The sequence below is a fragment of the Amphiura filiformis genome, chromosome 15 (genome assembly GCF_039555335.1).
Source record: "Amphiura filiformis chromosome 15, Afil_fr2py, whole genome shotgun sequence".
In the NCBI taxonomy this organism is placed as follows: domain Eukaryota; kingdom Metazoa; phylum Echinodermata; class Ophiuroidea; order Amphilepidida; family Amphiuridae; genus Amphiura; species Amphiura filiformis.
The window spans coordinates 33014804-33042595 of NC_092642.1; the positions used below are offsets into that span (position 1 = coordinate 33014804).

Below are 27792 nucleotides of genomic sequence, written 5' to 3' on the forward strand. Positions count from 1 at the left end.
GCTTCCTTTATTGAACCAATGGTGGATATCTGCGACCAGAAGCTAGGCGAATATGTCCAGGGAATAAGTGGTTGATTTTATCATGATGTCGCTGGATTCCAAGCCATGCAGCTGGATATTTGTGGTCATTTTGGTTGGTTTGTTATCTCAAAGTTGCGCCCAACTCAATGACGAAGGTAAGTAGTCAAAATCCAGTGAAAAGTCGAATTATCTCGAGACTCAGATTGCTCATTGATGTTTACATTATGCAGACTGACAGTCTAGCAGACTGGATTGTTGCATGTTCATGACATTTGGTAGGAACGACCCCCGAAAAAATGTTAAGATCATTTTGGGGCATCGGCAAGATAATGTAAGATAGTAAATGTAAACCTGTATTTTAGCTAGAGTATCTCGAGCTAGCCGTCATCCTTAGATCGCCAGATTGTTACAGGTTCAACTTTGTCTGAAAGTATTCTATACAATCATTTTGCGTGACTCTAGAAATAGTCCTCATTAGTTTAATATTATTTACAGCCTGTCTCAAAAAAAATTGTGCAAGTGAAAAGCGCCCTCTGTGGCAATTAGAAAATACAGTTGTGACATAATGCTTACACCAACGCCATGGGCGTAGTCTTAGCTCTCAAATGCCGTTTGTTCTGTTCAATTTGCTTGTTTTAATCTTGAGATATGCATGATGCACTTATGGTCCATGGCAAGCCCGATTCGACCTTTGTGGCATTAAACCCAGTTAACAGGATATTAATCCAGTAAATCGATTCAGTAAAGCAAATAAGCTCATGCATTCGATCCGATCACTAACGACAACCAGCTTCGGTCGATTACCCCAGCTGCAGCGTGTGTAAACTCTAATTTGCATAGAGGCTGTACGTGAAATTATTGATTGGCTCCAAACAAAGGATTTGAACCGGTGCACCGTAATCATGTCGCAGTGCAGTCCATTCAATCAAATGTTGTCATCAACCTATTTGATCGCAGTGCATTGTTATGTGTGTGAGACGAACTGTCGCGGTTGATTGCAATCAAACAAACGATGTCTTATGTATTACTTTGTTCCGTGATGAAAATCGTGATGTTTTATTTAATCACTCTCGAAAAAAGTATTTCTTTTGTAGGCCTATTACTTTGTTTTGTGATGAAAATCGTGATGTTTTATTTCATCACGCTCTAAAACAAACGATTTCTTATGTATTACTTTGTTTCGTGATGAAAATCATGATGTTTTATTTCATCACTCACGAAAAATTGATTTCTTATGTATTACTTTGTTTCGTGATGAAAACCGTGATGTTTTATTTCATCATCACGCTCTAAAACAAACGATTTCTTATGCATTATATTTGTTTTGTGATGAAAATCGTGATGTTTTATTTCACCACGCTCTAAACAATAATTATAGTTAAATGCATTTTAAGAAAAAAATCTTATTAAAACAGTATGTTGTTTAGAAAAAATGTAGAAAGTGATGATGATGATGATGATGATGATGATGATGATGATGATGATGATGATGTCTCCAAAAGTGTCCCGGGTTTTTTCTTGCCCTATATCTATTAATAAGGCACTTCAATAATCAATAATCAGTCCCGTGACGGCCTCCACTAACTAGCTACTAACTTGGGTTATGGGCGCTGAATTTCATGTTCACTGTCACTTACTCATCAGCGAAGTACGACCCTTTGTCAACCACCTACAGTACCCAATTTCGGCATACTATGTAAGAAACTCATCATGATGATCGAACAGAGAGTACTTTAAATGTAGCTTGTACCGTTTTCGTGTGGCATTCTTCAGAAGTGAGCGGTCCGTTTACCAAAATTTTCGGTCAAATCTCCATTCAATTAACACGGGACGTTGGCTAGCTATGTCTTGCCCTCACTCACTATTTTACCAAAGTACGAATATTTCTGAGCATCTAACCTAGCTGTAATTTTAGGTCATGTTAGAGGAATATATTTGCTAGAAGTTTTTGAGAGTACTTTTAATATTGGCCGGTTATTTTTCACACATTGACGTTAACTAGACAAATGCCTATTCTTCTAACATGGTACGATTTGTACAGGTCACAGCTCAATGGTGAGAGCACTGTGTATTGTGTATAGGAAAACGGACAGTAACTGCAGTATGGCCTACTTAACAACGAAAGGGTAAAATCACAATTGTGCCACTTTTACTAGCGAAGAGGGATGTACATGTAGTGAAAAGCGCCCTCTGTGGCAATTAGAAAATACCTTTGTGACATGATGCTTACATCAACGTCAAGGGCACAATCTTAGCTCTCAAATACCGTTTGTTCTGTTCAATTTGCTTTTTTAAATCTCGAGATATATTTAGTTAACAACGAAAGGGTAAAATCACAATTGTGTCACTTTTTACTAGGGCTGTACATGTAAATCAATGATAGCTGATGTTGAAGCGTCTAAAGCACTCCCCCTTCGGGGCTCGTGCATATTTAGAAGTGCAGCATCAGATCACGTGCATTTCATTAATTTGCAAATTTCATGAACTTGTCTAAGTTCATTAACCTATTAAATAAGTGTGCAATATTTGTTTGTCTTTTAACATGTCTTGAGTGACAAAGAAAACAGTTTTTACCATGATAAAATTATTGACATGCACATGTATTTAACTTTACAGCAGAATGTGAAATACTTATTTATCTTTTTATTTGTCGTAAGTGGAAAAAGAGAATCATTATACCTGTATTATGATAAAACAGTACAAAACAGTTTAAATAATTTTGTATTGTTATGTAATTGATGCATTCTTTTGATTTCACGAAGGAACTCTTGATAAACTTGATTGATAGCATCATGTCACAAAGGTATTTTCTAATTGCCACAGAGGGCGCTTTTCACTTGCACAACTTTTTGCGCCGCACCCGCCCTATTAGTAGTCTGACTATTGACCTACTTTTTGACACATGCAGTGTTGAGAAAATATTCGTGCCGGTTATATACCCAAACACCCACAGATGTGATAGTTTACGGCGAGTTTTGTACTTGATTTTGATATTTAAGTAATACGATAAAGTCGTCATAGGCAGTAATGTGTTTGTATTAAAAGAAATAATAAAAATAATTATTTAAGTAATAGATATACTATTTGGAAATTGCAGCAAGATTTGCAGATGTTTTTATTTGAACATGACCAGTTCACCTGTTTTGCTATTACCTAATCTTTGGGCTAAATTAATAGCATCGTGAAGGTCATATATATCATTTTATACCGACAGCTTTGGTATGTACTTTAAAGCTTGTGTGCATTGCGTTCAGTGTGCACATAGGCTAATTACTTTTCAAATCTTGTGACAAATTGTGCTTGCTGATGCTTGTATAATATAAGGTATTATAGACAAATTATTAGAATGCATGTGCATCAGTAGAAATGGCCCAGGTTGAATAAAATAAATAAACATATGAATGAATATTTTATTCCCTGGATTATTTTTGTTTGGACAATAAAGTTACAAAGTTAAAAAATAATATCGAAATATTGTAAAATCAAACTTTTCCCCTCATAAGTTGTATCAAAACAACATAATTAAGGAAATTGATATGACAGATTTTTAAACTTTGATATGGAAAGACACCCCAGCCCTGTTGTCTCACCAGAGAAGATGAGCAGAAGTCTTTCTATCTGATGATAAAAAACCCTCTAGGTATATGATTACGAAAATGTTTTAAATAACTATTATCTACAAAAGTGTTATAACAATGTTTTATATGAAATGTTAACATAAAACGTCTTCTGTTATGATGTGAAGGGTTAATATAAAAACAGGGAAAATCTGTTCCAGCTGACTAGCAGGGAACCAAAGGATAAGCAATGGATAAGATTAAAATCAGGGAAAATATGACACAACCTCCAATGGGGAATAAGAAACGTATAAAGTTAAAAACTCTTTTTGCCTTATCTCGACATGGGTGTGGGGCTCAAAGTCTTTTAACTTTGTTTATACGTTTTGTGTTTAATATTCACCCATTGGAAATCGATGTTGTGTCATATTTTCCCTATTTTTAATTGTGAAGAGTTACTCATTCTTTCAATTCTCTTGACAATTTTTCATTTGCCCGCCCTATTCCTTTTAAAGGAATTTTTATTTTGAGACAGGCTGTAGTTTCACTGGCACAACTTCCTGATTTTCTAACTTGATTCTTATACTGATGCACACGATAGGCCTACGTACATACGTATAATGTCTCAAGTTGTATATTCACGATGTCAATTGCAGCCAATGGTTCCTAATTTCAAGGACTTTTATCTTTCATGTTATACATATACATACATACAAAGTAGGCCTACATTTAAAGGGGCATTTCGTGATCCACAGCCTCATCCCCCAGTTTTCCCAAAAAAGTTGAGATTTTTACACCACTGGATACCTCTGGCTACATAATGTTTATGTACCAAATATTTCTTGCAGATTAATTCGTTTAGCAAAAATATCGCCAAATTTGAATTTCGTTCTGGTGCACCAGAACGAAATTACAACACATTGTCTATGGAGCAGTGTAATACACATAATCATGCATAACTCGCAAACGCAAAATCGGAATCAACTGAAATTTTGGAAATAAGCTTTTTTCGTGGATATCTACTGAAAAATGTCATAAAAAGAGGATGCTAGGATCACGAAATCCTCCTTTAATATAGCGCTGTTACATCAAGATCAAAGCGCAGTATGAACCGGTGAAAACGGCAATAAGAGAAAATGGCAAATATAATATACAATACAAGCAAAAACATTATTCATCATTTGGATACAAGTGTGTTTTCAGACATTTTTTGAACTTGGAGAGTGTGTCACAGTTTCTGATTTCAGCTGGTAAGTTGTTCCAGATGTGCGGAGCGATATATGTAAAAGTCCGGTTATGAGCAGATATGAGTGTTTTAGTAGGAGTGCGTTCGGATAGCCGGGTGATGTCAGAAGCTGAACGAAGACTAGCTCGTAGCGGCTGGTACAGAGTCAGGCAAGATGCTAAATAGTCGGGCGCAGCTCCATGGAGGCACTTATAGACGAGTACAATGATCTTAAATGTTATACGGTCTTTGACAGGTAGCCAGTGCAGTTGTTGTAAGCACGGCGTGGCATGGTCAAATTTCAGCGCACCACAAATTAACTTCGCAGACAAATTCTTTGGTCAAATTCAAACAAAAAATTGCTGAAAATAAAAATAAATTTAGTCTTCATTTTTGATTTGTTGTTTGAAGCTTGAAAAGTTGAATAAGATGTACGCCTATGAAGACAAAAATTACAAAAATAAAAATACAAAACTATTGGAGGAAATCAATCATCAAACACACAAATGAATTAGTTTTGAGCTTCTTCTTCTTTCGTGTCCTTACATCAAACTGTACTTATCCACTGAGAAACACACTTTTGTGCCCGTTGAGAAAATTGCGCCAGATCGTCACAGGATCTTCCAAAACCGGGCATTCCAGCAGATGCTGCATCGTCTGTGGCTCTTGTCCACAATCGCACATGGTCGGGCCACTGATGTATCCCCATTTGTGAATGGTATCCTTGCAACGTCCAACACCGGTTCGGAGGCGGTTAAGGCAGTTTTGAGCTAACCCTGCTTCATCTGTATTATGTTCTAAGAGAATTGTTGTACTACTCATCAATTACGCATTTCAGTTCAGTTCAGTTCAGTTTTATTTTCATCTCAACACACATACATATAAATAACATGATATAGAAAAAAACATTTTGTAATAAATTAGTAACAATGCAATGCCAAATAATTTACAATTGAGATACAAATATTAATATTACAAAATAATATTTTAATAATGTGGTATGAGAGATGTGGATGCCACAGAAATGCAAAGCGTGTAAAGTTGTGGCACCCATTTGAAGGTTACAGACAAGTCTATATAATAGCTTAAATACAATATTCGATATTTATAAGGTTACAAATTCTATGAATGCCATATAGACAGACCGGCAACATAAAGTCCGAAAAATCAATGAAGCATACAATGCGAACTAAAGCAGCGCATGTAAATCCATCATTTTGAAAGTATAGAATAAAATGGTAATCACCTGAAGGCTACTTTTCTTGAATAAATTTACCTTTGAATAGAAAAAATGTCTAGGAATAGGATTGTGTCTAGGAAAATGTCTAGGAAAACAAGTGAAAATGTTCTAACATCTTCTCTGATCAATACATGTACACAGAAGAAAAGTAATGAATTTTCATTCAAATATTCAAATATAAAATATAACAGCACAACAATTAAACACATACATTGAATGAGGAGGTTCTCGGAAGGCCGGATGGCCTTTATTAAGAACCCCCTGTCCTAACAAAAAAAGTTTCAAAATAACAACAACAACAACAACAACAAAATATACCGCAAAAATGTCAAAAACACATCCCCCTCATTTACCCCAGAGGAGGCTTAAAGGCATTCCTACAATGCACTATGATTGGGAAATTTGATCAATATAACCTAATTTTAAAGGCAAAGTCCCCATTGCCACACACACAAAATGGTAATTTTAAAACTGCAGCCAACGAGCTAATAGTTGAGACTTAGGAATGATATTTGATTTTCTTACAGGAAACATTCATATTGTCCCACTGCATTAATTTTATTCCTAAGTCTCGATGTTTTGAATGTTAAATAATAGGATGAAAACACCAGATATTTGCACACAATTCGAATGCAAGGTATGCTCAACTGTACTACATGTGTACAAAAGCCAGACATACAAGGTCAGAAACCCCATTGGGTTGTGGGAATGTCTTTAAACATCCTCTGCATTTACCCTAACAAAAACCAAAAGAGCCTGTTTTGTGATCAAGAATATGCAAGAAATTACAGAGATAAATTCAATACTACATTAACTATATTACAGATAATACGATACACAATCAAATGACTTTAAGCCGTACAGGGAAATTAGATAAAATACTAAATATAATTAAGAATAATATTATCTTTCACTTTGGTTTTGAAATGCTTGATCGTCTTTATAGTCTTTATATGTTTCTCAAGTGAATTCCACTTAATTGGGCCCGCTGTTTTTAAGGTTTTATGAGCGAAATTCGTTTTAGATTTAGGAACCTGGTAATCTTCATTGTTTCTCGTGTGGTACTTGTGGAGAGTACTCTGCCTTACAAAATACTTTTGAAATGTTTCTGGAAGTTAATTGGTAAAATGTTTATACATAAAAGTACTTAACTCAAGATCATAGGTATCGTAGACATTAAGTACATTATAGTTCTGAAAGAGGGGAGCTGAATGACTTAGGTAATGACTATTTGATACAATTCGAAGTGCCCTCTTTTGCAGCTTGAAAAGTTTATCTAAGTATGTTTTACAAGTGCTGCCCATGCTATATCTAATCTAAACAAATACTCAATAAAATCGCAAAAGCGACATCTAATTGAGAAGAAAAATGGCCTACGACGAAAACACGAAATGTTTAATTTTGTTAATGATTCCTATAATACCGTAATTAACCTAAGGAAGTATCAGTGTACAATATAATGAATATAGAATATGCTCAGGTACGAAATGTTTAATTTTGTTAATGATTCCTATACCCTTAGACATGTTTTTTGCAATGTTATCGATATGATTTTTCCATGTCAGGTCAATTGTTACTCCAAGAAACTTTGTATTTTTAACTCTTTCCAAATTCGTATTATCCAATACAATGTTAACACTATCATTGCAAATACATGTTTTACGACTTGTACCAAGTAGCATATAATTAGTCTTGCTTGCATTTACAGACAGCTTATTTGCTTTAAACCAATTATTGACCTCTTCTAGTTCCTTGTTAATGAGATCAAATTTAGATATAATATCTGGGTGTGAATAGGTAATAGTAGTTTCGTCTGCAAACAAAACAAATTCTAGAACAGAGGTAGCATCTATAATATCATTAACATACAGTATAAATAGTAATGGGCCTAAAATCGACCCCTGAGGTACACCACATGAAATGCTCATAAAGCTGGATTTATATGAATTGTAATATACATATTGTTTCCTATTGTACAAATAATCTGTAAACCAATTTAATACGTTCCCCTGAACCCGTAATACTCTAACTTGTATAACAAAATGCTGTGATCAATTGTGATCAAAGCTTTAGACAAATCTAAAAATATTCCTGCTGTAGTTTCATTATTTTCAACTGAAGTACTGATTTTATCAACTAATTCCAAAATTGCCATATAGTAGAACGATTAGACCTAAAACCAAATTGTTTTTCAATTAAAATATTGTATTTATTAATGTAATCCATGCATCTGTTGAACACTAGTCTTTCAAGAATCTGTGAGAACAGAGACAGGTCGATAGTTGGAAAATATTTTGCAGGGGTCAGATACCTCCACAACACCAACACTAGCTAGGTTTGTGGTCTATGACCACCATTTGCCACTAGTTGTTCTATTGTGTCCGATTAGAGCGCTGACATATTGGAAAATGTTGCCAATCGATATTAATGGGAGTGTACATTCAACGTCCAATTTTTGAAATTGGGTGACTTGTGTTTGGCAGGTGTAAAATACATCTGACTGGGTGTTTTAATTACGTAACGCATAAAGGTTTTGGCATAATTGAATGGCTGCCAAGTGCTGTTATGTGTTTATTTTCTATAATAATAATAATTTTCTTTATTCATCCCTTTCTTTCCCTTTCTCCGCACTTATTCTTTCTTATGCCTACACTTTAGGGCTTATCACACCCTCGCTCGCCATCTCCTCCTCTCCCCTTCTGCCCCTCTTCCTTTCTTTGTCTTTTCGTTTCCACCCCTCCCCTCCCCTCCCTCCAATCTCGATCGCCCATCCGCTTCTCCTCTTTTCACCCCTACCCGTTCTTCACTCCCTCACTTGCCCAGGGCTTTTAAAATGGATATTTGTGATATTAAGAAACACATTTGACTTTATTAAACATACTGAATAGGCCTATAACCATGATAACAACATTTGCTGAGAAATAGTTAATAAATAGATATCTATATACCTGGCAGCCACGCCACGTTGTTACGAGTAATCGATCAGCAACTCTATTAAATGTATTTAAACATGTTAAATAAGGCGCCTTAATTAAGGTGGGCGGTAAATAACTGTACGTCGATGGTAAAGTGTGCTTTTGTGTACTGGCGAAGACTCAATCACACCTGTGGGTTGTATGAGAACAAAAGGTACCTCTCGCTCAAGTAGGCACTTTCACATGACATTCTTTGGTCACTTATTGGCAGTAGTCTGCCTAGTAAAACGTTAGGGTATTTTACTCTTTCTGTTTTTGTAAGTCTTTTGTTCAGAATCGAAAACGAAAATGTGAGTTGGTATGTAATTTAACTTCATTGTTACAATTGGCACACCAATGCTTCTCATTTCAATAGGTTATAATAGGTGCTGTCAATCACACTTGTATCTGTCAATAAAGGCTGGATAAGTCAATTTATATGGGACATCGGTGCTTCAAGTGGGTAATCTTACTCACATCTCTCATTTCACTAGGCAGGATAGGCCTACATCAGATCCGAACGCAAATTTGATGTCACTCTGGTCTATATTAATGTAACTTAAAAAAAAGACCCCCCTCTTTTCCTCTCGGTTTCTTCTCTTTCTAGTTTTTCTGTCTCTCCCTCTCCCCAACTCTCACTTGTGTCATGACGGTTCATTAAGCAGTTACTGTCCGTTTTTCCTATTCAGTGCACACACAGCGCTCCAATTGATGATTGACCGCTAGCTCACTCACTGTATTGTAGGTATAGGCAATGGACTAGTTAGTGGGCTGGTGGGAAAACCCTTCACCCAATAACAGCCATAGAAGCTCACATGTGAATTATAATGTTCATCCTTAACATACTACAATTTGAAGTAAAAAATGTCACGGGAAAGATGTTGTCGAGCTGTTTTCCCGAAGAGAGTCTTCCAAAATGTCATAACAGTCGGACATGTAATTTCAATGGCAAATTGTGCTCAACAGCTAACTCGCGATAGCTCAAACTTCGAACGAGCACCATCGTGTGATTGATTTGATCAATTTTCGCCATAGAAGCTGTAAATAAACTTCAATTCTTTCCCTCTGTGGTCATCTAAAAATGATTAAAATGCGATTTTGGGAAGATTGTTGTCGAGCCCTCCCAAATATGGAGTTATGACTGGCTGATAGGGAGCTAAAAAATGGAAAAAACTTTTTCCAAACCGTGTTAAGTCTAAAATCACATGTTTCTCATTTACTTGTGTGATACAATCACAATAACTGTGACAAGTTTGACATGAGTTGTACCATCAACATGGCTGGATAACAATACGCAGACTATTGTTCTCGTTTCGGAAACAAAGGCCACGCTCAGTATTGTTAATGTGCGTTTGCTTTGTAATGGTGCATCCAACTGAAATTATAATACCTATTTCATCACAGCACATTGAATATCGCACAGGTAAATCAGAAACATATGTTTATGGATTTAACCAGGGCTATGAGACACATCCCTGATTTAACATAGTTGAGCTGTTTTCAATGAGGTTTATCTTGGTTTAATGGGGTTTAAGTCCTGCAAAGGTCGTGGTGAATTCTGCTGTAGACATGACTGCATAATGTTTGAATTATACAGATATCTGAATTGCATTGGTTGTTGTATTTCAAATCTCTCCTCTGCAAAGTTAGCATTTCCCCTCTCACTATTATTATGTTGTTTGTTTGTTTGGTTTTATTTTTTATTGTTTGTGTGGGTTATTGATATTTGTATACTGCGACAAAAAAAGCATCCTTACACGTGGAAAAAAATCCCAATTTTAAAACTAAACCATATTTGGGTAAATTAATCTTTTTAATAGATGTACTATCTAATCCTGCACATTATGACACCCCATTGAATCCAATGTGACCTCAATAAGTAAAGTTACAAGCATTTGATTGGACGAAGGTCCAGTTTTTAAAGTGACAAACTTTGGGCATTTTGAGATATGGCGGGTCAAAGTTCATACAGAGGTCAAAATTCAAACTGCTCAAATGCTGTTGAAAAGTTCTCCAAATTATTCCTCTTGTTATGGCGATCCAGAGAAGCATACTTTTACATATCTGTAACATACTCTTCTGGAGTTATAAGCAAAAGGTCAAAAGTCACGATTTGGCCTCCACAGGGGTCAAAATCTGAAAAATGCTCCGATCTTTACCAAAATAGTCTCAAATTGTTCATTATAGAAAATCCATGCAGAAAAATAATGGTTTGTATTGTGTATGATGTTTATAGAAGACGAAAAATTTAAGACTATTTTCATAAAAATCGGAGTATTTTTCAGATTTTGACCCCTATGGAGGTCAAATGGTGACCTTTGACCTTTCTGCTTAGAACTCCAGAAGGAATGTCACAGATAGGTAAAATATACTTTTCTGGATCGCCAGGACAAGAGGAATAATTGGAGAACTTTTCAACAGCACTTGAGCAGTTTGAATTTTGACCTCTGTATGAACTTTGACCTGCCATATCTCAAAATGCCATTGCTGGCAGAGGTCCAGTAAACTTATTTTTTGAAGTTGGTGGTCTGGAGAAGCAATATCATAACAAAACTATGGACACCAAAACAGCGTCATACTCACTGGCAGCCGGACTACTAGAATAAAAAGATTGGTTACACCTAAGAGGCTAAGGGTCTTTTTTATCTTTTCAGTTTCTGTTTTCGTATTCGTTTTCGTATGTCATTCTTATTCTCCTAGGTGTGACCAATCTTTCAGGGTTTAAGGGACTCAATTAGATCAGTAACACTATAACATTGGCTCCTTCGGTGGAGGCAGCCATCTTGAATTGCAAACCCTTGCCCATACCAAATTTTGAGGATCCCTTAAGGGCTCGGATAGCGACGTTTTCATGTTTTTTAAATTCGCTATATAATATAATTTATCAGTTCAGTTGCTATCATGCATTTTTGTGTATACCCCACACAGTGTCTTCGCCCCGATATCTTCATGGCAGAAATCGCCATGGTAGGTTGAATCCACCGCCACGCATGGCCATTTTGTATCGACCTGTTTAATAGTTTTGAGTCGCTTAAGGGCCGAAGGACATCTGACTAAGGCTACTAACAATAGCCCCGCTGTGTGTGAGTCGAGCATGGTACGCCGTAGGTCATATGCGTTTAGACTACCTCCACGATTGGCCTATACACTACGCTATATAATTTGGCACATATAAATCAGAATTATTGTCAGTTTTTGACTCAAGACGCAAGCTTCTTTCTCAAGACGCAAGCTAACGACTATCATATTTGTTCAAAATATATATTCAAGTGCAAGGAACCATATCTGGTTTCTTTATACGAAATCATTTACGGGAGATATTCATCATTTTCTACCCCGATATCCAAAGATTATCCAACTCGTGCATAGTACATTCACGTGTATCGATCCCGGGTATTGATTTTAGTATCTCTGCTGACAAAGTAATTATTAGCCAGGCGATGTCGGTGTGCCCCATGACGTCAACTATCGGTGGTAGCAGTGCAGTTGACCCCACTGGTACCATACCCCCATCTGAGGGGTTTAGGCTCATACATTATATACCCATAACTCAGTATAAGCCTATTTGCTATCTTAGTTTCATAAATCAATCAATTATCTAGTATTGTTTATTTGCTTGAATAATCATTGCTTTTCATTTATGTTATAATTTTATTTCAGAATGTATTAATGTAACCCTAACCGATCCAGGCTACTTTCCGTTCTACGGTATCGCCTCATCATATATGAATGCCAAATACGTAGGGTCTTACGATGTCAACTCTGGGCCACTTGTTGTGCAAAATTTTCCTGGTATCACTTCAAACCTGATGCTATATTTTTCCAACCACGTGGATCAGAATCCCCGCCAATTTTCATACATTGGTGAGTAAAATAACAGGGCATAGCTACTCCAAAATAGGTGACATTCGGTAAGAGGTTTACACACCAATATAAAAAAGAGTACCGTACAATTTTTAGTGGACCGAGAGGTGAAATGGATTTTTGGCAAGAAATTTTTAATTTTAATAATTATTGCTCAGCTCTTATTCTAACGAGTTTGTTTTGGAACTTAAAATAATTATCTCTTTTTTTTTTTTTTTTTTTTTTGTGTGTGGTTATTTTACAGCTTTGGACACTTACGTGCTGGATGGCACAAATAACACTGGTTTTTATGGGGGTCTTTATTATGGTTTACCCACGACTACTTGGTCCAATCAGGCACAGTCGTGGCTCAAGTGGGTTCCATGGATTGAAGATGCACAATTCATGCAAGGTACTGCAGGAGAATACATTCAAATCAGTTTCAATAATACATTGGCAGATTTCGAAGTCTTTCGGAATATGGAGGCAAATCAGACGTTGGCTCTTAACGCCGGTTATATTAATGATGGTATAATAGATGACACTGTGCACATATTTGCGCATGCTCACGGTCTTCAAGAACTTGGTCTATCGTCTGCTGAATTTGGATTCTGTAACCTTGGTATGTATAGCCTATTAACTCTGTTCTAGAGCTGACAATTTCTTATAAATCAAATAATTGTTTTATGATATGTTCACAATTGACTAATGCCTATAAATAGGGAGAGACTGGGCTGTGTGAAACTCACTATAAAAGATGATATAACCTCTTTGATGCAGTGGCGTAGCGTCATAGGGCACGAGGGTGGGGAAGAAATGCCCCAACCGATTTTAAAATTTAGAAAATCCCATGGGAAAATTGCCAAAAACAGTTTGTGCCCTCCCTCCATCAGACCCGATGCCCCTATACGCCACTGCTTTGATGGTATTCAGCGGAACCAGGTAGGGGCGGGGAGGAGGGACACATCCCATTATTTTATTTTCAAACAAGAATGCCCTGCGCATCTTCCTTTTTAGCCCGTTAAACACTATGTTTTTTGAGCTGTAAATGCCAATTAGCTCACGCTGCAGCAAGAAGGTAATTTTCTTAGCTTTAATTTGATTGTTTTATCTTGATCATTTTACTAACAAAAATACACCCAAAATATGAATTTGATACGCCACATTTCAGTTAGATGCACTAGAGAGCATTTTTTTAAAAAGATGTTTATACTTATAATTACAAAATCTGACTTTGTCACAATCAGAAAATTATTGTTGTCAATTAGTAAATTTTCCGGAAGCCAGTTTCCCGGGAAAGCGGATCAGATGCTCACATCTGATGAAGTCCTCCGACGAGATGCACGAAATATTAGTAAGTAAAAACTTACTAATTTTGGCAGTACCCATGGTGGTACAATACGCGCTAGATGCGTACGTTCATCCACCAACTTTCACGCCAGCACAAAAGCGCCTCATTCCATAGATAGTTGTGTACCATGTATAGTTAATGGTACGTGTCGGGAGGATTAAAACAATAAATCTGGGCGACCAATCACAAGCCAGGTTCATTTAAAGATGCATTACATCATGACCAACTCTCCACAGAGTCCCTTGTTAAAAATGTTAACCGCAAGTCAAAGTCCAGAGGATGATTTAAGTCTGTTGGCTTATGTTAAGAAAGCAAATTTTTGGGTAGATTCTTGGCACCCATGTTTAAACACATCTAGAAACATCACTGATTAAGAAAAAAGTGGGTGCCAGTCTTTCCATTAACATTTAGAGCCTCCATTTTGAATTTCAAAATCGTTCAAATGTCATACAATATTTATCATATTTTATCTAAACTCGTATAAAAGGGTCAACGATTCATTGGAAACAAAATAAGAACACTAGAAATACTCCAAAGTAGCAAAAATCCAAGATGGCCGCCATATTTCAGGCTTTTTACGTAAAATGCCATATCTTTTGAACCAATGGACATAGGAAGATGCTTTTGATGACTAACCATATGTTTTGGCACATGCGGATTCCAATAATAACAACATATTTATGATTGGAACATATTTTGCTGCTCCGTTAGAACGTCTACCTCACTTCCAATGTAACAAGTATGTTGAAACTTACCTCTTTGTTTGATTGTTTGCTTTCCATTATTATCTTGTTCTTTGAATTTCCGGACACAAACGATTTTCGGGAAAAAAAGCGTCTTGACATTAAAAGTGTTCGGACACCGATTCCGGACACTTTTGATGTCCAAACGATTTTCGGGAAAAAAGCGTCTTGACATCAAAAGTGTTCAGAAACCGATTTCAAACACTTTTAATGTCCAAACGATTTTCGGGAAAAAGCGTCTTGACATCAAAAGTGTTCGAAACCGATTTCGGACACTTTTGATGTCCAAACGATTTTCGGGAAAAAAGCGTCTTGACATCAAAAGTGTTCGAAACCGATTTCGGACACTTTTGATGTCCAAACGATTTTCGGGAAAAAGCGCCTTGACATCAAAAGTGTTCGGAAACCGATTTCGGACACTTTTGATGTCCATACGATTTTCGGGAAAAAAGCGTCTTGACATCAAAAGTGTTCGGAAACCGATTTCGGACATATTTGTTGTCCACACGATTTTCAGGAAGAAAGCGCCTTGACATCAAAAGTGTTAAATCCCCTAATTTCCCTTAATTCTTGTCAATTTCCCTTAATTCACCTGAATTTCCCTTAATTCTCTTCAATTTTCCCTTAACTTCTACTCTCAATTTCCCCCATTCCCCTCAATTTCCCCAAATTTCCCTTAATCCTTGTCAATTTCCCTTAATTGCCCACAATTTCAATTAATTCACCTGAATTTCCCTGAATTTCCCTTAATTTTAACAAAATTGCCCTTAATTTCCCCATTCCCTCAATTTCCTTAATTCTTGTCAATTTCCTTAATTCACCTGAATTTCCTCAAACTCCTTAATTCTCTTCAATTTCCCTTAACTTCCTCAATGTTCCCAATTTTCCCTCAATTTCCCTCATTTTCCCAAATTTTCCGTAACTCCCCTCTATTATCCCATATTTCCCTTAATTCTTTTCAATTTCCCTTAATTCACCTGAATTTCCCTCAATTTCCCTTAATTCTCTTCAATTTTCCCTGAATTCCCCTCAATTTTCCCCAATTCCCCCAAATTTCCCTTAATTCCCCTCAATTTTCCCCAATTCCCCTCAATTTCCCTTAATTGCCCACAATTTCAATGAATTCACCTGAATTTCCCTTAATTTCCCCAAAATTGTCCTTAATTTCCCCCATTCCCCTCAATTTCCCCAAATTTCCCTTAATTCTTGTCAATTTCCCTTAATTGCTCACAATTTCAATTAATTCACCTGAATTTCCCTTAATTTTCCCAAAATTGCCCTTAATTTCCCCCATTCCCCTCAATTTCCCCAAATTTCCCTTAATTCTTGTCAATTTCCCTTAATTCACCTGAATTTCCCTCAAATTCCCTTCAACGTCCCTTAACTTCCCTCAATGTTCCCAATTTCCCCCCCTCATTTTCCCAAATTTCCCTTAATTCCCTTAATTCTTGTCAATTTCCCTTAATTCACCTGAATTTCCCTCAATTTTCCTTAATTCTCTTCAATTTTCCCAAAATTGCCCTTAATTTCCCCCATTCCCCTCAATTTCCCCACTTTTCCCAAATTTCTCTTAATTGCCCTATAGGCCCTCTCCCTCACCAAGTACCATAGCCATGCGACAAACGATGTTGATGCAAATAATGCCAGAAGAGTATTTGCATCCAAAAAATCTATGGATTTATGCAAATTAGGCACCTTTCCCATACTTGGATATTTTGGGACTTTTAATATGGTACTTTGGGGACCTCAAGGAAATGCATTGTGGTGAAAACAATTCTGTTGCAATTAGTTCCTTAGTTGGCCCCCAAAAGTGCTAGATTTACTGGCCTAATTGGCGACATATGCGCTGGTAGTAAATTCCAATTTTCTTTGCTTTGCCGTAGTTGATCGGCTCAAAAATAAAAGGGATATATCTGACAGTAAAACTAACATTTTATGGCAAATAAATGCTAATCTATTTTGTACGAAAATGTTATAATATGGCTTTAAGTCAATGTACATGATCCAACTCCTCCAAGTGAACATTAGACTCGGGGGTTTTATCCGCTTGAAGCTTTGGCTCCTCAAAGATCTCATATCTCCTTGAGTAACTAGTTGCAGCGAACCAATCCTCAGTTACCAACCCTTCCTCTGCACCAGTCTCAAACGCCCAGAGTACCACCGTCCGAATTCATTTCTGCTCCGATGTAAACTCACACTCCAAACTACCAATCACAACAGCAATGTCAATATACCAAGGGACCAACCACCGATCCATCACAGTTCTACTCCGTAAGAATGCGACCAGTCGATATTCCTCGAGCAAAGCAATATCATCATAGCAGCCTTGATCTCTCGGCATCAGAACAATAAGACCAAATCTCTGCGAGTGCACCCCAACTGTAACTATGAACCGACATCCCTGTAAGCAATCAGTTGTAGCCTACCATTTCACAGTTACCAACCCTTCCTCCAAATCGTTACCAGCTGCAAACAATTAGAGCACTTCCGCTCCAAGCCACGTCTACTCATCTAACGCAAAATCAACCTCCAATCTCCCAGCCACAGCAGCAAAATCAAAACACTCAGAAACTAACTCCAGCTTCATCACAGATTCATCCTGCTAAAGTGATTCCAGTCAATTCCTCTCGACAAATTCAAGCCACTCCCTCATATATGCAGCTGCAGTTTATTACTCAAGGCTTGCCCACTCCTTCCTTCCAACAGCTAGCAGCTGAAGTCGGAATGTTTTCAGTCATCACAAGCACTGACCAAATCTGAGCCCGCCTCTAGGCAAAGTAGTGATAACTATGTAGCTCCCTTATACATTCTTTAGAGCAAGAAATTGACACCACCATCAGTCCACATTTCTCCTCAACAATCTCAGCTACCACAACAGTCAACTACAGACCTGTTAGTATTTTGTATGTGGCCTCCAAAATTTTAGAGAAAGCAGTGTTTGTACAATTTAACAGGTATCTCACGGAAAATAACATCTTATTTAAATTTCAGTCAGGTAAATATTCCACAGACACATGTCTTATCTATCTTCAAGATCATATCAGAAACCAAATCAGTGCTGGTCTGTTTACTGGACTGGTGCTTCTTGACATCCAGAAAGCATTCGACAGTGTTAATCACTCTATTTTATGTCAAAAGCTTACTGCTCTGGGAATGAACTCCACTTAATGGTTTGAGTCATATCTGAATTGCAGATCTCAGATTGTTAATGTTAATGGCTCAGACTCCAACTCTATGGCTTTAACATGTGGAGTTCCACAGGGGAGTATCTTGGGTCCCATTTTGTTCCTTTGTTACGTGAACGACATGCCCAACTGTGTTGATTGTATGCTCCTTCAGTATGCAGACGATAGCGCTCTTTTGGTTTCTGATAAAGATCCGTTAAAACTTGGGCAGCAGCTTAGCAAAAATCTGGAAAGCTGTAACAAATGGCTCATTGATAATAAACTGTCTCTCCACATGGGTAAAACAGAACTCATTCTTTTTGGAACAAAACGTCAATTGAAGAATTGGCAAAATTATACCATTGAGTGTGAAGGGCAAATAATTCATGCTACTCCCTCAGTTAAATACCGGTACTTTATAGGTCTTACTATTGACCAGTGCTTGAATGGCGAAGAAATGGGTCTTGGTGTCATAAAAAAAGTAAATTCTAGACTCAAATTTCTTTACAGACAGGCAAAGTTTCTTGATCAAAATATCAAGGAAATTTTATGCTCTGCTCTTGTACTTTGTTTATTTGATTACTCTATTTCTTCTTGGCATGCTGGCACACATAAGCAGATGAGTAAAAGCCTACAAATTGCTCAAAACAAATTTATCAGATTCATTTTAAATAAGAATTGCATGTATCATATTACAGAAGATGATTTTAGATCTTAATTTCCTTAACATACAAAATAGGGCAAAACAACTCAGGTTGAACCATGTTTTTGATATTCTTAATGAAGTTGTCCCAGACTATCTTAGTTCAAATTTTACCAGAGTTTCAAACGTGCACCAATACAGTACCAGAAACAGTGCTCAAAATTTTCGTGTTCCAAAATCCACTACCATCACTTCTGGCTCTTTTTATTATAATGCCATTCAGGATTGGGCCAACTTACCAAGTGCAATGCAATCAATTTCTGATAAATCAAGTTTCAAAAAGTCTGTGAAAACTCATCTTTTTAACTAAATTGAGTTTCTAATGATTTTAATCATCTTTAAATACTTTTTTTTACTTTTAATATTCACTTGTATATATGCATTTATTTGTATGTTTATGTTTTTATTTATGCCTTTGCCCTTCTGTGTATAAAGGACACCTTCGGAAATAAGCCTTTGGGCTTAAAGGGCTATCCTGTGATATCTCCTTGCTTTGTTTTTTATGAGTATTATATGTTATTTATCTTAATTATATATCTATTTACCTTGTATTGTGCAATATGGAGATACCGAATAAAAATTTTAAAAAAACCCAAAAAACAAAAACAACGACTACAAGCTCCTGCCAGTGAGCCTCAACTCCAATCAGGGGTACCAACCAGTTACACCTCCTATACAACTTATCTGCACAACATCCATGGACTCACAAAGTTGGATTCTTCCTTATCAGTTACCGTCAACACCTGATGATAGTACACTGTCGAGAAATGTGCAAAGTATTACCAAGCATCTTCACCTGACAAGGCCGTCTCCTCAAAGATGGAACAACTACCTACCAAGCACAATATGAAAACGAAACAGGTTTCCAGGTCTCAACGCGACTACGCTTCCTTCTACAACACCCCCAAGAAAGCAACAGGTAATGATAGGCACTGCTTACAAGCACAAAGCAGAAGTGACCGTGATATAGCATGGCGTATTAAAAATCAGGGGTATGGCATTAGTCTCCACAGCAGCCAGTTTGGTTCCGCTCCCTCCACACAAACAGTCTGCCAATGACCACGAACTGGTCCTTTTTGATTCGCTAACGGTTTTCTGCCGACGTCATCCAGCTTGACGTCAAACAAAGCTTTCAATTGGTCGACCGGCTAGACGGCTACTTCATTATTCATTCAAGTTTTACCCGCCATCTCGCCAGCTGACTGAGGTCAATCAAGTTCCCGTATGTACAGCTCTACGGCTATATTCGCTACTTGCACGGTTCCGCCCTTATTCACTATGTGCGGGGAGAGCCTCTAACTGGCAGCCTACATGAAAGGAAGAATTATGTAACCTTACACAGAACGTTATGACTAGTTCAATTCCCATTCATGTATGCTGCCAGTTCGAGGCTCTCCCGCACATAGTGCATAATGGCGAACCGTGCAAGTAGCGAATACATACGTGTAGCCAATCAGAAACGGCGTTATAAGTGGCCATTGGCAGACTGTTTGTGTGGAGGGAGCGTAACCAAACTGGCTGCGGAGGAGACTAGTATGGCATGTACCAAATCTCTTACTAAAAGAGTTATTGTTGATACATTGCAGACACGGATCGTTCACAGATACCAGTCGTTAGTGCATCGCAAGCTGGGGATGATACTTCCATGGGCCCAGCCAGTCTGGCTATAGACGATGGTGTAGACAGTGTATTTGAAAATGGATCATGTAGCGTAACAGGTATGGTCAAATGATGTGTGGAGGGTGGGGTGTGTGCAGGGCCCGGCGGGGTGTAGGGGTGCGTGGGGAGTGCGCTATGTGTAGGTATCCGCAGTTACCACTACCGACACCTGTAACAACCACCAAAAACCACATGGAAATAGCGCGGAATGGAGGGCAAATACCCCTGCACTCTCTAGGTACGTCACTGTACATAGGGGATGTCATTTTTTCGAAAGGGGTGGGTGGGAGAGGTATGTCAGTGACCAGAGACAATTGTTGTGACTATATGCCGGGACTATAGTGAGCTAAAAGGTTTTAGTATTCCCCTATCTCGGGCTGGAAATTTTGATGATCCCCTTCTGCCCACACAGACTCAATCCATTGTTGGAACTAAGGCGCGAAGCGTGCCAAACTTCTGATTGTAAGACGTGTAAACAAAGGGCGCGGAGCGCGCAAACATTTTGATTGCATGTGTAAAGAACAGTGGCGTAGCTATAGGGTTGCTACATATGAAAAATTTGGATCTTTTGTATTGCATTGTATACTACAAAATTTCATACTCTATCTTGGCCGGTCCCTGGTACATTACGACAGCGAAAATCGCCCCCCCATTATTAGGAAGCGCCAACGCCACTAACTATTTTTTGCTTTGTTTTTCTCATAGGTGATGTTGAAGACCCATGGTTTCGCCTTGACTTTGGAGCTATGTATAACGTCCAATCAGTTTATATCTGGGGAGTAGCGAATAACGACACTAGCGGACTTGATTGTATGTATTATCTTATATCAGTTTGCATGCAAGGAGTCTAGCCTAATTGATAATCGAATCACTAAATTGATTGTATGTTCAGTGCATATTATTTGATCTTAAAAACCGAGAACCTTAAAATCAGCCCGGGAAAATCAGTTAAAATACAAATAGTCATGACACAATCAACTAAAACCATTCTCTCTAATCTAGTCTCCTCCACAGTCTGTTTGATTCCGCTCACTCCACAGAATTTGAGTGGAGAGCACACCCAACCGGCGACTATACTCTGCTGCATCAGAATCCTGGAATTGTCGAAATTCTATAGAATGTTGACAATTCCATGATGACCTCTGTGTTCACTTCTGGTATATACCTATGAAATCAAGGAGCTAGGCTTCCTCTGCAGAGTGTTCTGCTCATATACACATGTGATGCAAATTCGAATATTTTTGCAGTAATGTTTTGAAGGAACAAGCTTTCAAATGAGACCAAATATATTACCGTGGTAAAACTGAGTCATTTTAAAGAAAAGTTGAACAATGATGGCGTTATATTTCAAAAATCTTGTTTGCATCTTTACAAGAGGTAGACACTTGTATAGTTGAATTAGAACATCAGCAAACAGACTAACAAATGACAAGAGAATTTTCAAAAAAACTTTTTATCAAGAAATGTAAGGTATAACTCATTATTTGGCGAATTTAAATTTAAGATATATGTAAATAGCGCCCTCAATTTGTACACAAATGGAATACCGCAAAAAGCATAAAAGATGAATAATTTGATATACAATCGAAAATATATGTTCACAATTGCTACAAAATATATGTGTATACAGTTTATTAGTGTGATAGCTGTTGGTATTATTCAGGTCTAGAATTGAACATCATAATGATATTTTGTTTAATAGGAAAAATTAATAAATGATCACATCAAACAACCGTGCCTACTTTTAACGTTTTGACTGCCCTCGGTATTTATCACTATTCGTTATTAGATTGGGATAACATTGCCAATAATTTGAAGCCATTTTCAACAAAATTGGAGCATTTTATCTATGTCAGCCTCAGATAATTAACTAATATTCAGTTATCTTTGGATGCGTATACTAATTTGATTATTATCAATTATTATAGATGATGATCTTGACGGGGCACAAGTATTTGTCAGTGCCTATGACAGGATGAATTTCAACCAAATGACCGAGTGTGGAGGTCCACTCAACACCACCGAACCGAGGGATTTACAATATTTATGGCCCTTCATTAACTACGGTTTCATCCATCCTACGCCCAACCCTTCTATCGGGCCGAATTATCGGGAATGTGCACCAGACACGATGGGACGCTACTTGTATATTAGACTTAACACAGCTCCTGGTGAGACCAAGGCGTTACCAATATGCGAAGTTCGAGCTTATGGAAAACGTAAGTACGGGGTTTCATCCATCGTGTTGTGCCCTTGAGTAAGGCACTTTATCTCGATTACTCCTCTCCACCCAGGTGTTTAAATGGGTACCGGCATTCTTAAATGCTGGGAAGGTAACAGACTCGCTGTAGAGGAAGTGTAGCGACCCCCCTATAGCAACATTACATGGAGGAGTCTGGCCCAATCGCCAATGAAAGAGAGATGGGCACTCCGATCACTGTTTATACAGGATCGTCTCCTTTACTTTACCTTACCTTACCTTCATCCATATAGGGCAGTATACATGGTATACTGGATGATATTCATTATAAAGGTTACGCAATATTTTGACAAAATCTGTCCTCAAGTTTGATGTAGGTAGCCACATTCAAAATAATTTTTTACTGAAAATAAATATCATAGGAAGTACATTCACAGTGCATCTTAAAGTTAAAAGTCTAATATAGACTGGTTCTATTTTGGAAATATGTGCTTATTTAAGCATCAAGCGGCAAGTTCGCGTAAAAGCTGGCAACGTGCAACCAAACCACTTTGTTTAATCCGGGTATGCTGAATTCAAATATTTTGTCTGCCAAGCTATATTGAAAAAAAAAAAAGCGCAGTGATTTATAGTGCGCTACGCACAGGCATAACGCCTAGACGTTGATCCACAAGCCTCAGCACACTTTACAAGTATTAAAACCCCTTGATGACCCTTAAAAAGACCCTCAAACCCCATACATGCTCATATTATTCGTCTGGGTCTAGGGATCACAAAAATGTAATAGCGTAGGACATATAGTTACCAGTCACTGAATAGATTCATCAGGTTTGTAGATATACAGATTAAATAAATTTCGTTTGCACAAAACCAGAAATTTACTCACGATTGACGGTTTCGTCTATCATGGGCGATAGACATCTTCAGAATGATGATGGTAGATCCTCACCACTTCCGGTTTGCCGGATCCCGACCGTAGATGGTGTATCAGCCAGGAGAGGATCATATACGTGACTTAAGAAGTGGGCGCCCTCGTCTCTATTCATGACGCTGGCTCCCCTTTTCCTGATCCAGATGGATTCCTTTATGTATCTTGAATTGGGATCACACTCTTTGCAAAGGATTTTCGCATTGTCCCAATTAATGATGTGGTTTTGTTGCACGGCATGATCTGTTATGGCCGATTTTGACTGTTCACTACTTGACTGTTTACGAGTTTGACGAGTAAAGTTTTGCTTTGTCTTGGACACCCTGGTTGTTTCTTTCTGGTGTTCCTTGAGCCGAGTTTCGAATTTGCGACCGGTTTCCCCTATAGATGAATGAGTACAGTTGGTGCACGGGATTTCATATACACAGTCAGTGGTGCTACGGGGTCGATTTTGTCTTTTGGGTGTACAAGAATCTTACGAAGAGTATTGTTGGGTTTCATTGCCGTGGCTATGCCGTGTTTGCGGAAAATCCTGTTAGCTTTCTGTGACAGGCCCTCTACGTACGGGACTACCACGAGACCTTTTGACTTGTTATTGCTGTCCTTCTTGGTCTTCGGCTTAACCTGTTTGTTTGCCATTTTCTCTTTAACCTGTTTAAAGGACCAACAGGGGTAGCCACACCGGCTTAACGCTTGTTGGATCTTCTCCTCTTCCTGTTTCTTGTCTCCCTCTTCCGTAACAATACTGTTCATCCTGTCAAGGAGTGTGCGGACTACACCTAATTTGTGGTGTATCGGATGGTGTGACTGGAATTCAAGATACATAAAGGAATCCATCTGGATCAGGAAAAGGGGAGCCAGCGTCATGAATAGAGACGAGGGCGCCCACTTCTTAAGTCACGTATATGATCCTCTCCTGGCTGATACACCATCTACGGTCGGGATCCGGCAAACCGGAAGTGGTGAGGATCTACCATCATCATTCTGAAGATGTCTATCGCCCATGATAGACGAAACCGTCAATCGTGAGTAAATTTCTGGTTTTGTGCAAACGAAATTTATTTAATCTATATAGTTACCAGGTTATGAGGCTCAACAGGTCCAAGGTCAATTTGCATGTTATACAGGGGAGAAAATTGAAGTTACTCCGATTTTGGTAAAAACGGATGCAAGCTCAAGGACACAGAAAAAGAATAGTTTTTACTATCTGCGATGTCAGAAGATAGATGATAAATAAATGCAAATTCTATTGAATGCTATACAATCCTACATATATTTTGACTCTTTGCTGTGTAACTTGCCAACTAGACATCGCAGACAGTGCAAACTATTCTTTTTCTGAATCCTCTAAGCTAGGCGAACAATTTGCGGCAACTTTTACGAAAACTGGAGCAACTTTGACTTTTGACTCATACACAACAAGCAAATCGACCTGTGACCTTTTGTGCCCCATAACTTCTCAACTATAGGCCTATGTCGTATACGCATGAACATTACATTTCTGGGATCCGGGGATCCAGACGCGCAATTGACATGTTTGAAAGTGTCATTGGAATAAAATTTTAGGCTTAAGCAGTAAACTATGATATCATGCTAATGAATACAGATGCTTTTGAGTAATTTCCCCTCTTTTACAAAATTATTCACTTGTATAGCATTTTTTAAAGTTTTTTGGATATAAAATGTATCTGTTAATGACAAAATTGGTGGCGCTATTTAGTAACTCTTTCAAGCTTTTAATACAAATAATTTCTTTTATTGTTTGATAAAATATGTTTATAAAATTTGCTTGTTGCTTGTACCTATTCCAGCTGTTTTAATGGCAGTATTAATCACCCACCCCTTGCAAATGAAGAAATATGATTTAGGATAAATAGCGCCATCTATAGTTTGCATTTAGTTAATAATGAAGCCAATTCTATATACATCAAACAACCGTGAACCGGCAGTATAAAAACAAGACATAGCATTAACGACGGTTTCTATTTTGTCCCGTCTAGCATTGGCACCTCCATTAAGATTGAGAGCCAAAGTCTACTCATCCTGGCGCGGAGGTTTCATTGCTGATTTAACTATACCAATCAACGGTGAAATTAATGGATGGCACCTAGAAGTAGTGTTTCCACGACAAGTTTTTGAACTTGAGGTTTGTTTTCAATTTTTCAAAGCTATATTCAGTATACTCAAGAAAATAAACACTATGAACACTAAAGCTGAATTTATACTCAATCGCCGAGCGATTGCGATAAAACGCTTTTGAAAAGCGATTTGCAATCGCCGAATTTTGCGATGCATCGCTCGTCGCTTTTGCATTTATACTTATCACGGCGATAGCGATTGCAGACGACAATTAAAATATTCTAAATGCCACAAAATACATTTTTAAAACATCAGTTGCTGTCAATAATTATTGCTTTGAATTAATTCATCACCAAAAATATCGCTGGGAAGTTGAGATTTCTTCAACTTGCAAAAGCGACGTCGTTTTTGCCTCGGCGATTTGAATCGATTGATCGGCTGGTCACTCTGGAAATGTAAGTAAACATTGAGCATGCGTGAAAATCGCTTTTCTGCAAAAGCGATCGAGTATAAATTCAGCTTAACGATTGACTAACGAAAAATTGTGCATGTGGCAAGTGTAAATTTTTTTCAGAAATTGATGACCAACATCGTGTCAATTATATCTCGTATAGTGTTGATGCTAGATGTTGATTTTGGGGTGCGGGTGTTTGCAATAATAATCTTCCCGGAGGGATGGTGGTACGCCGAGGTACACGGGGGAACTGGTCCAGAGTTTTAGATGTCCGTGGACCACAAGAAGCCTGTTGATAAATCATACGCCCCATTAGGATCCATTCATATTTATATTTAACAGTCGTAGCACCTTGAAACTGCTTTGCCAGGTAATAACCCAACAGTGGCGTCACAAGGAATGTTTTTTCGGGTGGGGAGGGAGAGGTGCAAAGTGTGTTTTTTTTGGGGGGGGGGGGCTCAACAAACTTAAAGTAAAATTGCCGCAGGAATTTAACATTTTCGTAATGTTGTGTTTTTAAGGCTTTAAACGTGGTGGGGGAAAACTGGGAGGGGGCAAGACAAATATTGGGGACCCCTCCTTGCCCCTCTTCCCCATATTGACACCACTTGAATTCATTTGTACATCTATTATACGGTCAACGTCATTTCCTCGCCATTGCATAGCCTACCCTATATCATGCTGGACCGTTAAGTCATATTATGTAACTCAGATGCAAGTCACATAATGGGGTGAAAGGGTCATTGATTCCCGGCCAGATGAGGGGGGGGGGGAGCGATTTTCGGCAGACCAGTTTGAGAATTCACCCAGGGTACACATAATTATGGTAACTCTGAACTGCCACGGCAAGTGCCTTGTTCTACACTCTTAAAAGGGTTCTTTTATGTTTTTCAGGGATCTGCAAAACGAAACATACAATAGTCCGCAAAGGGTATTTAGCACCTTCATTGGATATGAGGAACTGTTTGTGTTCTTAATTAGACGTATACAATGAACCTTGGTTTCATGAGGATTTTTACGCGCTCTATGAGACAAAAAGAACCCTTTTATAATCGTTTTTTCTAAAGCTGAATGTATACTCCATCACTCACTGGGCGATTAGCGAATGATATTTGACAAATGAGGTATTTCGCTTTTCCAACAAAAAACGCTCTACCTCATTGCCTAGAAACCAGTCGCTCGTCGCTCAGCGGTGAAGAATGTATGTTGAAGCAAACTTTAAACGTTCCTTTTGTCATTCTCTGATTAAAGATTATAGGATGCGAGGCCGTGGTAGTGCAGAAGATGAAGCTGGATCTGCCAGGCAAACAGACTGGTACCAAATATGTGCTTCGTAACGGACCCGATGAGCTACCTGAGATGGGTAGTAAAGTGCAGATTAGATTCGTCGCAAAGGTCTTTAAGAATATTAAGAGAGGACCTAAAAGGCCTATACAAGCCGATTTCTACCAGTTTTAATTTAATGTATAAACATGATAATTCTTTAAGCCTGTGTCAATGATTCTGAGCCAATATGTCTTGCAATAAAGCACACTATAAAATGCATTATGAACAATAAAATATACCACACCTGCATTATCATGTACTGACTGGTACACACAGAGTACCTACACAGTACCAATGCTGTGTCTGCATAGGATCCACTGTGTCTGCATAGGATCCACCAGAAGT

General features: G+C 38.0%; 1 protein-coding gene across 2 annotated transcripts; it reads left to right on the forward strand.

The window, feature by feature from the left end:
* Positions 1-27638, forward strand: LOC140172196 (uncharacterized). Of its 2 annotated transcripts, XM_072195514.1 has the most exons (8): positions 1-176; positions 12658-12861; positions 13106-13462; positions 20388-20519; positions 21166-21270; positions 22389-22679; positions 25589-25734; positions 27373-27638. In XM_072195514.1, the coding sequence occupies exons 1-8, from the start codon at positions 83-85 to the stop codon at positions 27577-27579; spliced, it is 1536 nt and encodes a 511-aa protein (XP_072051615.1). In that variant the 5' UTR covers positions 1-82; the 3' UTR covers positions 27580-27638. The 2 variants fall into 2 exon arrangements, with proteins under 2 accessions (XP_072051615.1, XP_072051616.1); XM_072195515.1 differs by lacking the exon at positions 13106-13462.
* Positions 27639-27792: the final 154 nt, after the last annotated feature.

Coding starts and splice junctions, on each gene's coding strand:
- LOC140172196 (XM_072195514.1), top strand. CDS start 83: ATGATGTCGCTGGATTCCAAGCCATGCAGCTGGATATTTGTGGTCATT. Junction 13,463..20,387: donor ATTTGGATTCTGTAACCTTG/GTATGTATAGCC, acceptor GATACATTGCAG/ACACGGATCGTTCACAGATA. Junction 20,520..21,165: donor TGGATCATGTAGCGTAACAG/GTATGGTCAAAT, acceptor TTTTTCTCATAG/GTGATGTTGAAGACCCATGG.